Genomic DNA, 12003 nt, shown 5'->3' on the forward strand with positions numbered 1-12003 from the left:
CAAGAATGCTTAACAAAAATCAGGAGACAACTTGAATGTCCATAAGTAGGGGAGTAATTGACCAAATTATGGGATTTGCCACTCCATTAGGATATACAATTAAATTAGGATATTATTCAACTAAAAAGAATTTCTTGACCAGAAGCAAATGTCCGTAATATGTTGTTAAATGAAAAAAAGGTTACATGATAATTTGTATAATATAAAATTAACTATTTTAGTTTGTTTCAAGAAATGAAAAATTGTACATATATACCTGAGCTCATGGGTGGAAGGATAGATTTCAGGGCATTAGCAGTGGCTCCCTGAGAGTGCTGGAAGGAGCAATGAAGGGGCAAAAACTAAAACAATGATGTATCTTGATGTATGTTATTTTGCTTGTTATATAGTGAGCATGCATTTCATGAGTTAAAAAATAACAAAATTTTAATAATAAGAAAATGGATATATTTCTGATTTCTGGTAGTGACAAAATCCAGAACCATTTCTATTATGTTTGAGTAGACATCTTAGGGATATCTGAGTCCCATTGCCAAGTTCTGGCAAAAAGGGGGACAACATAGGTGGTGAATGAAAATATTTCTGTTACTCAGTAATTTTCTGTGGCACATCACCTGGCAGTCCTATTAATGAGTGGTGCCTTAAACTTAAGGCAGGTGGTTATTGAAAAAGAGAAAAACAGGCATTACTCACAATTAGATCATATATCTTAGTGTGCAGGTACGGGAATCTTGGAGATTAAAGAGAAAAAAGATGAATTTTCATTTTTACTTAGAGCCTTCTAAAAAAACATTTGTTTTTAACTGAATTTATTTAGAAGACACCATAACTGGATTTAGAATGCGAATGGAAATAGCCTTCTCAGTGTTGTGTATATAAAAGGAATGGTGTTTAAAGGGAAGGTCATATATCATGTACTTTATTAGTTGCCCTAAGAGAAGTCTTTGTTACTATTAAAATATAGACTAGTCATTTGGAATGACATTTTTGGACTGCGTTTTTCTAGTACAATGGCTTCTCTTACTATGGTTAATAAAATACATTGTTTTGGCACATATATACAATGGAATATTACTCAGCCATAAAAAGAAACGAAATTGAATTATTTGTAGTGAGGTGGATGGACCTAGAGTCTGTCATACATGGTGAAGTAAGTCAGAAAGAGAGAAACAAATACCGTATGCTAACACATATATATGGAATCTTAAAAAAAAAAATGGTTCTGATCAACCTAGGGGCAGGACAGGAATAAAGACGCAGACGTAGAGAATGGACTTGAGAACCCAGGGAGGGGGAAGGGTAAGCTGGGACAAAGTGAGAGAGTGGCATGGACATATATACACTAGCAAATGTAAAATAGATAGCTAGTGGGAAGCAGCCACATAGCACAGGGAGATCAGCTCGGTGCTTTGTGACCATCTAGAGGGGTGGGATAGGGAGGGTGGGAGGGAGACGCAAGAGGGAGGAGATATGGGGATATATGTATATGCATAGCTGATTCACTTTGTCATACAGCGAAAACTAACACACCATTGTAAAGCAATTATACTCCAATAAAGAAGCTTAAAAAAAATTAAAAAATAAAATACATTGTTGTAAATTGTTGATACCTTTATTATGTTAAAAGCCTGAAAAACTTGACTTTTAAAATGATACAAGATACTTTGTGCTGCCTGTTTTTAAGAACACTGTCGTATCTGAAATGTTAAATGTTTTTCATTTCCAAGATTCAGTCTGGTCCACTAAAAACCTCTAGTGTATCTGAGGCAATGAAAGAATCTAAACAGCCTGCTTCACAACTCCAAAAACAAAAGGGAGACACTTCAGCTTCAACGACAGGTACCTATATTTAGAATCATTCTTTTAAAATTATAGGTAAATGAATGTTTTAATGTATTTGTACCCATGGTCAAGAGGGGGGCCCGTCCCCATGAAGGACTCTTCCCTCACCTTGGGGAGGGAGTATTCTCACCTGTCATCTTGGCTCTCCTTTTAAGGGTTGAGTGGGATATGAAATTGGGCTTTATTGTGAACAGCTACTAAGTAATGGTAACAAGAATTGTCTTGCCTTCAGCACACTTATTTTCCTGTTTCTTTTTCCTTTTCTCTGACTCCTAGCTTTCCCTCTCTTTAGATTGTAAGATTTGTTCTCTTTCCACACCTCTTTTTTCTGCCTGTTCACCAGCTCTTTCTTCTCTCTTCTTTCTTAGTGATGAAGTGTCTTGATCTAGTTTTGATCTGCAGATTTTTTCCCCTTGATGATTGTAATCCCACACTAATTTATAGCAGTGCCTAGTCCTAACCTGGTCTGCATGCATTTGAATTTATTATGTTTCTCCTTTCACTTCTGTCCTTGATTAAATCACCTGACTTTCACTCAGTAAATACTGAGTATCTACTGTGTGCCAAGTGCTGGGTGTCTTTTAGGCACTGGGGTTATAGCAGTGAACAAAACAGTAGAAACAAACACACAAATGCTGTGAAGATTCCTTAGTGGGATGAGGGGAGGGAAGTCGCATATAAACATACAAGTAAATTATGTATAGGATGTCATACAGTGATAAGTGTGGGAGGGAATATTGCAATTTTAAATGGAGTGGGTAAGAAAAGTTTCCTCTGGAAGGTGTCATTTGGGCAGAGACTAGAAAGAGATGAGGGAGTCAGTCATGTAAAGGGCTGGTGGGGAAGAGCATCCAGGCAGGATTAGCTAGTGCAAAGGCTTGGCGTATTCTAGCAAGGAGCAAATGAAACCGGGGTAGAGTAAGAGGAGAATAATAGCAATAGTAGAGAGGGAGCAGAAAGCCTATAGTGGCAGTCTTTGGAGGCCATCATAAGAGTTTTGTTTTCTAGTCTGAATAAGATGGGAAGTTGTTGGGAGGATTATGAGCTGGGGTTGATAGCTGACTTTTTTTTTTTTTTTTTTGATAGCTGACTTTTAATAAGATTACTGGCTATTGTGGAGAATAGATAAAGGAACCACGGACAGAGCAAGGAGACCAGTTAATGGGCCTTGTGATAATCCAACTTTAACTCTTAAATGGGACCTTCAGTTTATTTAAAAATTTTTTTCTCCATTTTGTTGCTCCCCACCCCACCATCTATTCCGCCTTCAGAATTACTCATTTCTCTTCCATCAACACTTTTATTTATAATTTATAAGCTCTTGATTTTTCAACCTTCTTTTCTTTAAAAATATGTCTATGAAGTAATTTTTTTAACCGAGTCCTGTCCTTTACTCACTCACCATCTAAACTGTGAACTTGTCTTCTTTGTGTTTAAAATTGCCATCCTGTTCTTGCCCACACCTCTTTCACCTCTGCCACTCTTCGGAGCAATTAAAAAATAGTTTTTGGTTACTTTCTTTTGCCTACCTTCTTCATTACAGGCTCTTTTCTCATTTGTTGTTATTTTTCCATGTTATGTAAATCTTATGTCCCCTTCTCATGTCAAGATTTAGTACCATTTAGTACTGTTATTAGAAGGCTTGCCTGAGAATAATGGTTAAAATGCAGGTGGATGCTGACCAGACTGTCTTCTCTTGTGCTTTCCCAGCCATTGCTCATTGTGTGTGGGTTTGTGCAGTGGACAGCGCCCCTGGCTGTGTGTTTGAGTAGTGGCAGCACATGTGCTTGTGTCTTTAAGGAGTCAGATGTGAAGTGGGAGGTAGTAGTAGTGGATTCCTATGTGTTTCTCTGTTAACCCAGGAAACTGTAAATACCGTGTGTAACATGTATTTATAGCACCGACAGAGGCAGCTCAAATTATTTCTGCGGCAGGTGACACACTGTCCGTCCCAGCGCCTTTGGTTCAGCATGAGGAATCTACAGAAACTGATCACCCTGAAACTGGTGAAGGAAAACCCAAGCCTGCAACTTCAGGTAGTTAAATTATCTGTGGTTATGTAAATGATATGCTCATCAGAACTATGCAATGTCTAGGCATTCCCTAAATTTCAAAGTCTGAATAAATCTTTGAAAACAAGGGGTTTAAGAGCTGACCCTTTATTTATTTATTTATTTTTAACATCTTTATTGGGGTATAATTGCTTTACAATGGTGAGTTAGTTTCTGCTTTATAACAAAGTGAATCAGTTATACATATACATATGTTCCCATATCTCTTCCCTCTTGCGTCTCCCTCCCTCCCACCTTCCCTATCCCACCCCTCCAGGCGGTCACAAAGCACCGAGCTGATATCCCTGTGCTATGCGGCTGCTTCCCACTAGCTATCTATGTTACGTTTGGTAGTGTATATATGTCCATGCCTCTCTCTCGCTTTGTCACAGCTCACCCTTCCCCCTCCCCATATCCTCAAGTCCGTTCTCCAGTAGGTCTGTGTCTTTATTTCTGTCTTACCCCTAGGTTCTTCTTGACATTTTTTTTTTCTTAAATTCCATATATATGTGTTAGCATACGGTATTTGTCTTTCTCTTTCTGACTTACTTGACTCCGTATGACAGACTCTAGGTCCATCCACCTCACTACAAATAACTCAATTTCGTTTCTTTCTATGGCTGAGTAATATTCCATTGTATATATGTGCCACATCTTCTTTATCCATTCATCCGATGATGGGCGCTTAGGTTGTCTCCATCTCTGGGCTATCGTAAATAGAGCTGCAATGAACATTTTGGTACATGACGCTTTTTGAATTATGGTTTTCTCAGGGTATATGCCCAGTAGTGGGATTGCTGAGAGCTGACCCTTTATTTCTTCATGTTGGAATCATCGAGTGATGATGTGGTTTTAGAATCTTTATCACAAAAATGCCCTCAAGTTGATACATCTGGCAAGCACAAATGATGGTGTTTTTATGTCCCCATTAGCTGTTGAAATTCTGTGCTGAAATTTGATTGCCTTTCATTTAGTTTTACTGCAAGAGGAAGCATCCTCAACTTCTGTAAGGGAGCGGCCACCTGAAGAAGTTGCAGCTCGGCTTGCGCAACAGGAGAAGCAAGAACAAGTTAAGATTGAGTGTATGTAAACCTGACGCTTCTTAAGTACTTGGGTCATCTCTCTCGGTTGCTCTCTTCTTTAGCTGTCACACGAGTTTCTCATCCGTCAGCTCTTTGTGGTTTCTTTAGTGGTGTTGCTCTGTTCACCATCTTTATTTCATCATTTGTGTTCTTGCCATCTAAACTTTTACCCAGGTGACGAGGGCTATTCTAATACACATAAGTTCAAGTGATTCACGTACTTTGTCCTTTTGTTTTTATCATGGTTAGTGCTGAAGATTCTTTATACTCTGTGGAACACAAATTATTTATGTTTTGGCCACTTGCCTAAGAGTCTTCTAACTGTTACACTCATGCATTTATTTGTGCAGGTTGGAATGGCTCCTACTCTGGTTTATTACCTGGCCTCTGGACTCAGTCTGGCCGCCCCCTTATCTGACATCATTGGGGGATGGAATGTTCCACACGTTGCTAGTTTCCACCTAACCGAAGCATATTCCTTTTTAAGTTTCAATTTTACATTAGGTTTTTTGATGGCTTAAAGAAAGATGTTAGTGGGACTTCCTGGCGGTCCAGTGGTCAGGACTCTGCACCAAGGGCCCAGGTGTGATCCCTGGTCGGGGAACTAAGAGCCCGCCTGCCACAGGGCCAAATAAAACACAGATATTAGTTACCTAAAAATGTATTTTCCTGTCTTAAACGAGGTACCTGGAACATAATTTATTGTACTGTGCTACAATATATTGATGTCCCTGGAGGTAGTGTGCATGTAGCTTTTTGCTGGACCAAGAGATGTTAGTTTTAAATTCTTAGGACAGCTGTTTATAGTTTTTCGGTTTTTTTGTTTTTTGTCTCCATCACATTTTTCTGTTTGTTTTTTTTTTGTCTTGAGTGGTTCTTGTTTTCCTTCAACTTGCTGGCTCTGTCCTACTCCTAGGAGGCAAGTTTGTTAGAATTGTGTACAGAGTAGAAGGGCCAGAATGAGCACAGATGTAGGGCATTCGTTTGATTACTTGGATTTGGTTTTTGGTCTTAGCTGTGTGGGTTTATTTTGGGGCGCTTTATTCTGTTCCATTGATCCATATGTCTCTTTTTTTCTTTCAGTACCACACTGTTTTGATTACTGAGCTTTGTAGTGTCGCCTGAAGTCTGGGAGGGATATCTTTCCAACTTTGTTCTTTTTCCTCAGGATTGTTTTGGCAATTCTGGGTCTTTTCTGGTTCCATATAAATTTTAGGATTATTTGTTGTAGTTCTGTGAATAATGTCATGGGTATTTTGGTAGGGATTGCATTAAATCTGTAGATTGCTTTGAGTACTGTGGACACTTTAACAATATTAATTCTTCCAGTCTAAGAACATGGGATATCTTTCCATTTCTTAGAATCATCTTCAGTTTCCTTTATCAGTGTATCGGTCTTTCACCTCCTTGGTTAGGTTTATTTGTAGGTATTTTATTTTATTTTTTGGTGTGACTTTAAGTGGGAATTGTTTCTTTACTTTCTCTCTGATGTTTCATTGTTAGTGTAAAGAAATGCAACAGATTTCTTTATATTAATCTTGTATCCTGTCACCTTGCTGAATTCATTTATCAGTTCTACTAGTTTTTGTGTGGAACCTTAGGGTTTTCTATATAGAGTGTCATGTCATCTGCATATAATGACAATTTTACCTCTTCCCTTCCAATTTGGATCCTTTTTATTTCTTTTTCTTGTCTGATTCCTGTGGCTAGGACTATCCAGTACTATGTTGAATAGAAGTGGTGAGAGTGGGCATCCTTGTCTTGTTCCACAATTTAGTGGGAAGGCTTTCAGCTTTTCACTGTTGAGTATTATATTGGCTGTGGGTTTGCCATAAATGGCTTTTATTATTATGTTCTCCCACATTGGTGAGAGTTTTTATCATGAAGGGGTGTCGAATTTTATCAAATGCTTTTTCTGCATCTGTCGAGATGATCATGTGGTTTTTGTCGCTGTGGTGTATCACAGTGATAGATTTGCGTATGTTGAACCACCCTTGTGACCCTGGAATGAATCCAACTTGATCATGGTATATGATCCTTTTTATATGTTGTTGTATTCAGTTTGGTAATATTTTGTTGACGATTTTGACATCTCCATTCATCAAAGATATTGGCCTGTAATTTTCCTTTTTTTTTTGTAGTGTATTTGTCTGGTTTTGGTATCAGGGTGATATTGGCTTATAGATTGACCTTGGGAGTGTTCCCTCCTCTTCAGTCTTTTGGAAGAATTTGAGAAGGATAGGTATAAGTTCTTTGTATATTGTTGTAGAATTCCCCATTGAAGCCATCTGATCCTGGATTTTTGTTTGCAGGGAATTTTTTTAAAGTATAGATTCTATTTCACTTCTAGTGATTGGTCTGTACAAATTATGTTTCTTCTTGATTCAGTTTTGGCAGGCTGTATGTTTCTAGAAACTTGTCCATTTCTTCAAGGTTGTCCACTTTGTTGGCATATAACTGTTCATAGTATTTTCTTCTTAATGATTTCTTTTGTATTTCTGTGGTATTAGATGTTATTTCTCCTCTTTCATTTCTTATTTTGTTTATTTGGGTCCTCTCTTCTTCTTGGTGAGCCTGGATAGAGGTTTGTCGATTTTGTTTACACTTTTAAAAAACCAGCTCCTGCTTTGATTTTTTTTCTATTTTTTTAATCTCTGTGTTATTTATTTCATCTCTAATCTTTATTATATCCTTCCTCCTGCTGAATTTAGGTTTTGTTCTTCTTTTTCTAATTCTTTTAGGTGGTAGGTTAGGTTATTTATTTGAGTTTTATTTATTTGTTTTAGAGGAGGGCCTTTATTGCTATGAATGTCCCTCTTAGGACTGCTTTTGTTGCCTCCCATAGATTTTTGTATGGTTGTGTTTTCATTGTTGTTTGTCTCGAGGTATTTTTTGATTTCTCTTTGATTTCCTTGTTGACCTATTATTGGTTTTTTAGTAGCATGTTGTTTAGTCCCTATGTAATAGGTTTTTCCTCGTTTTTCTTTCTGTGGTTGATTTCTAGTTTCATGCCTTTATGGTCGGAAAAGATGCTTGAAATAATTACTATCTTTAATTACTTATCCTCAATTTCTTGGGCTTGTTTTGTGTCCTAGTATGTCGTCTGTCCTAGAGAATGTTCCATGCACACTTGAAAAAAATGTGTGTTCTGGTTTTTTGGATGTAGTGTCGCTGTAGATAGCAATTAAGTCTAACTGTTTTATTGTGTCATTTGGGACCTCTTTTGCCTTGTTGATGTTTTGTCTGAAAGACCTGTTGATGTCAGTCTCCTACTATTAATGTATTCCCATCAGTTTCTCCCTTTATGTCTGTTAGTATTTGTTGTATGTGTTTAGATGCTCCTATATTGAGTGCACATAAGTTAATGAGTGTAATATCCTCTTCTTGTATGGATCATTTTATCATTATATAGTGTCCATCTTTGTCTTTCTTTGTCTTTCTCCATGGCCTTTATTTTAAAATGTATTTTTTCTGGTCTGAGTATTGCTGCCCCTGCTTTTTTATTGCTTCCATTTGCATGAAATATCTTTTCCCATCCTCTCACTTTCAGTCTGTGTGTGTCTTTCACCCTAATGTGGGTCCTTTGTAGGCAGCATATTGTAGGTTCTTGTTTTATTATCTAATCTGCCACTCTGTGTCTTTTGATTGGAGCATTTAGTCTATTGACATTTAAGGTAATTATTGATAGGCATGTATTTTTTGCCATTTAAAGTCTTGTTATCCAGTTAATGTCTTCTTTGTTCCTTTCTTCTTCTTTTTGTTCTTCCTTTTGGGGTTTGATGGTTTTCATTTGTATTATGCTTGAATTCCTTTCTTTTCGGTTTTTGTGAATCTGTAGCGTGTTTTGATTTGTGGTTACCCTTGTTTTCAAGTGTGTTAACCCGTTGCTATATCTGCTTGCTTTAGACTGGTAGTCATGTAAGCTCAAACACATTGTAAAAGATCTACATTTTCTTATTCCCCTCCTCCACATTTTGTGATTTTGATGTCCTATTTTATATCTTCATGTTTATCCTTTTGCTGTTCACTGTAGTTATAATCGCTTTCACAAAATTTTTCTGATTGTTTCTTAAACTATATGCTGGCTTATTTAAGTGATCTTCAGTCTTTTTGTATATTTGCCTTTCCTATTGCGATTTTCCCTTTCACACAGAAAACCCAAAACATGTTTTATTTTGAAAAAATTCAGATATACATAAAAGTAAAAATAGTGTAATGAACCCACATAGATTCACCATCTGGATTCAGTAATTATTAATATTTTATCATACTTTTAAGTGAAATTTTGATTCGCTAAATCTGTATTTTGTTTGTTTTGAGGGGGAAATGCAGTGTAGGACTCAACAGGTGAAGAGGGAAAGATTAAAGTCATTCGGCAGGAGGGATCTAGTTTTTAACTTTTTTTTTTTTTTTTTTAACTTCAGCACTAGCCAAGAGCTTAGAAGATGCTCTGAGCCAGACTGCTTGCATTACTCAGCAGGCTATTGTGGCTCAGAATGCTGCGGTCCAGGCTGTCACTGCCCACGCCAACATACTGAAAACAGCCATGGACGATTCTGAGGTGGGCCAAAGAACGTTAGACACGATTTCTTCCTTCTAAGTTGGGCTTTCTCTCACTAAGTGAAAACGAACTAGAATGATTGTCTTTTTAGAAAAACAATGAAAAAAAAATTTCAGGTGTTCTTTTTAATGAATTTTATAAATGGTGCTTTATCTCACAACGGTGATATGATATAAGAATTAGTTCAGATGTGCTTTCATATCTTAATAGTGCTTGAATGTATTTGTTGTTTGCCTATTTTCTTTTGCTTTAAAATCGCCAGCCATTTTTTAAAATAAACTTTTTTGTGTGAGATACTTTTAGATTGACACACAGTTAAAAGAATAATACAGAGATCCCAGGTACCCCAAAACACCAGCTACTTTAAATGCTTATATGTTGATTATTTAACTTACATTGGACACTTCACAGAATAAAGTAATTACACTAATTAAAATGTAATACTGGGACTTGGGGCTTCCCTGGTGGCGCAGTAGTTAAGAACCCGCCTGCTAGTGCAGGAGACCCGGGTTCAAGCCCTGGTCCGGGAAGATCCCACATGCCATGGAGCAACTAAGCCCATGCGCAACAACTACTGAGCCTGCACTCTAGAGCCCGTGAGCCACAACTACTGAGCCCGTGTGCCACAACTACTGAAACCCATCTGCCTAGAGCCCGTGCTCCCAGCGAAAGAATCCACCACAGCGAGAAGCCCGCATACCACAACAAAGAGTAGCCCCCACTTGCCGCAACTAGAGAAAGACTGTGCACAGCAGCGAAGGCCCAGTACAGCCAAAAATAAATAGATAAATGTATTTAAAAAAATGTAATACTGGGACTCCATAAATTTCCTTTATAATTACATTCAGTTATTCAGTATATAAAAATGTATCTTGACACCAAGTCATTTAAAGAATAAAATGAAATAGAGAACCTATAAATCTCAGGAATCAGGATCATGCATGATCCGTAAAGTTACTTTGCCACCATGACTGTGGTTTTTAAAAAATTTAAATACACTTCAGATTGCTTTAGTTGTATGTACGTGCATCACAAAGGAGTTAAATTAGAGCTCTGATGCAAACAGTCAAGAAACTACAACCTTTGAAAAATTAAAAGAAAATTCTGTTTTGTTCAAAGTCCACGAGAAAAATTTAAATCTTAGTCAGAGTTCAGTCAGGAAAGTAGAAACCACACAGGAAATATTTACTATGCTGGTTATACACATGTATGGAGAAGGCTGGAAGTTGCATGATATCAGGAAGTTGAGTTCAAACCCAAGTAGGTTCTTTCAGAAGGACAGTGATTAGAAGCTTTAGATGTCCGTGGTACTGCTTTGGTGGAGGTCTGCATAAGAGGGTATTTCCTCTTCCCACTGAACACATAACGTAGTGCATGTGGATTACACAGTATGAGATCGTTTACAATAAAGATGTTACAACTGAAGGATACTTTATAGCAGCACAGTTAACCAGATTAGGGAATATTAGCTGGTGTTAACAAAGTAATCAGAAAAACGTATTGAACACAAGTTTTGAAGTGTTAAAAATTGATCCCAACTCTGTTTCTTGTAGTAAAAGAAGCTGTAGGTGCACATACTGAGTTAATTTCTCAAAGCATTGTTTGTAAACAGTTGGACCAGGCTTGATCGTAGGGGAATCCGATGTCTGTTTTACAGGACAGCTTATCCTTGGACCTCTATAAACAGGAATACCTTTAACAGAGGGAGACACATTTTGGCCCCCAGATATGTCATTGACATTGACATGATTCATGAGTCTGTTTGGGTTAGTTATGAAGAGTTATCTTAATACAATACCAGGGTCTTATAACAGCATATGATAAAGTCTTGGAAAATTTTTTATACAGGATACTGATATGGCCCAAACCAGCAACATTTTTTGATGTATTTTATTTTGCAAGATGGCTAAAGTGGCAGTTCACTGAGTCTTCAACTAGATTATCCACACCATGAAATTAATTGGTTTTGTCACTTTGCAACAATCTATGTAGAACATAAAAATTAGAAAAGTGAGATACAAAGATAGAAAAGAAGTACCAAGTATTTCTTCTAAAAGCAGGGGTTCTTAATCTAGAGTTGGGTCTGTGGATAGAATTCAGGGGCTCGCTGAACTTGGATGGAAAACATCTTTATTTTCCCTAGCCTCAAAAGCTTTTCTTCAATTACGAATAGTGACAACAAAAGCAGTAGTGTTAGTATAGTAGTATCCATAACTTTATTACCAAGAGAAAGCATAGGTATTTTCATATTACGTTATGGTACTTGCAGATCTCTTGAAATATCATTTATGCCCATCACTACTTCTGGATTAGGGTATTTATTAGTTCTACTACTAGATCTTGGTTTCTATGTCATAAAATTTAAAAAATGTATATTTTATGACCATATTTCAATGTAATTGGGCTTCTCTGCAATCTAATAGTTTCATTTTAAGCATTTAAAAATGTTACCCCGAGAGGCTTCCTC

General features: G+C 37.2%; 1 protein-coding gene across 7 annotated transcripts in view; it reads left to right on the forward strand.

Annotated features, from left to right (window-relative positions):
- Positions 1-12003, forward strand: part of IMMT (inner membrane mitochondrial protein) — a 51133-nt gene that overhangs the window by 18883 nt on the left and 20247 nt on the right. For 2 of the 7 annotated variants that reach the window (XM_022556015.3, XM_022556016.3), the window contains exons 4-7: positions 1728-1839; positions 3741-3878; positions 4868-4975; positions 9400-9536. In XM_022556015.3, coding sequence (XP_022411723.1) covers positions 1728-1839; positions 3741-3878; positions 4868-4975; positions 9400-9536 — 495 coding nt within the window. The remainder of the gene's footprint in view (positions 1-1727; positions 1840-3740; positions 3879-4867; positions 4976-9399; positions 9537-12003) is intronic. The other 5 variants (XM_022556017.3, XM_022556020.3, XM_089922857.1 and 2 more) reach the window with 3 other exon arrangements.

The sequence above is a fragment of the Delphinapterus leucas genome, chromosome 13 (genome assembly GCF_059928025.1).
Source record: "Delphinapterus leucas isolate spDelLeu-1000000601 "Yukka" chromosome 13, BTC_Dleu_Yukka2, whole genome shotgun sequence".
Classification (NCBI taxonomy): Eukaryota; Metazoa; Chordata; class Mammalia; order Artiodactyla; family Monodontidae; genus Delphinapterus; species Delphinapterus leucas.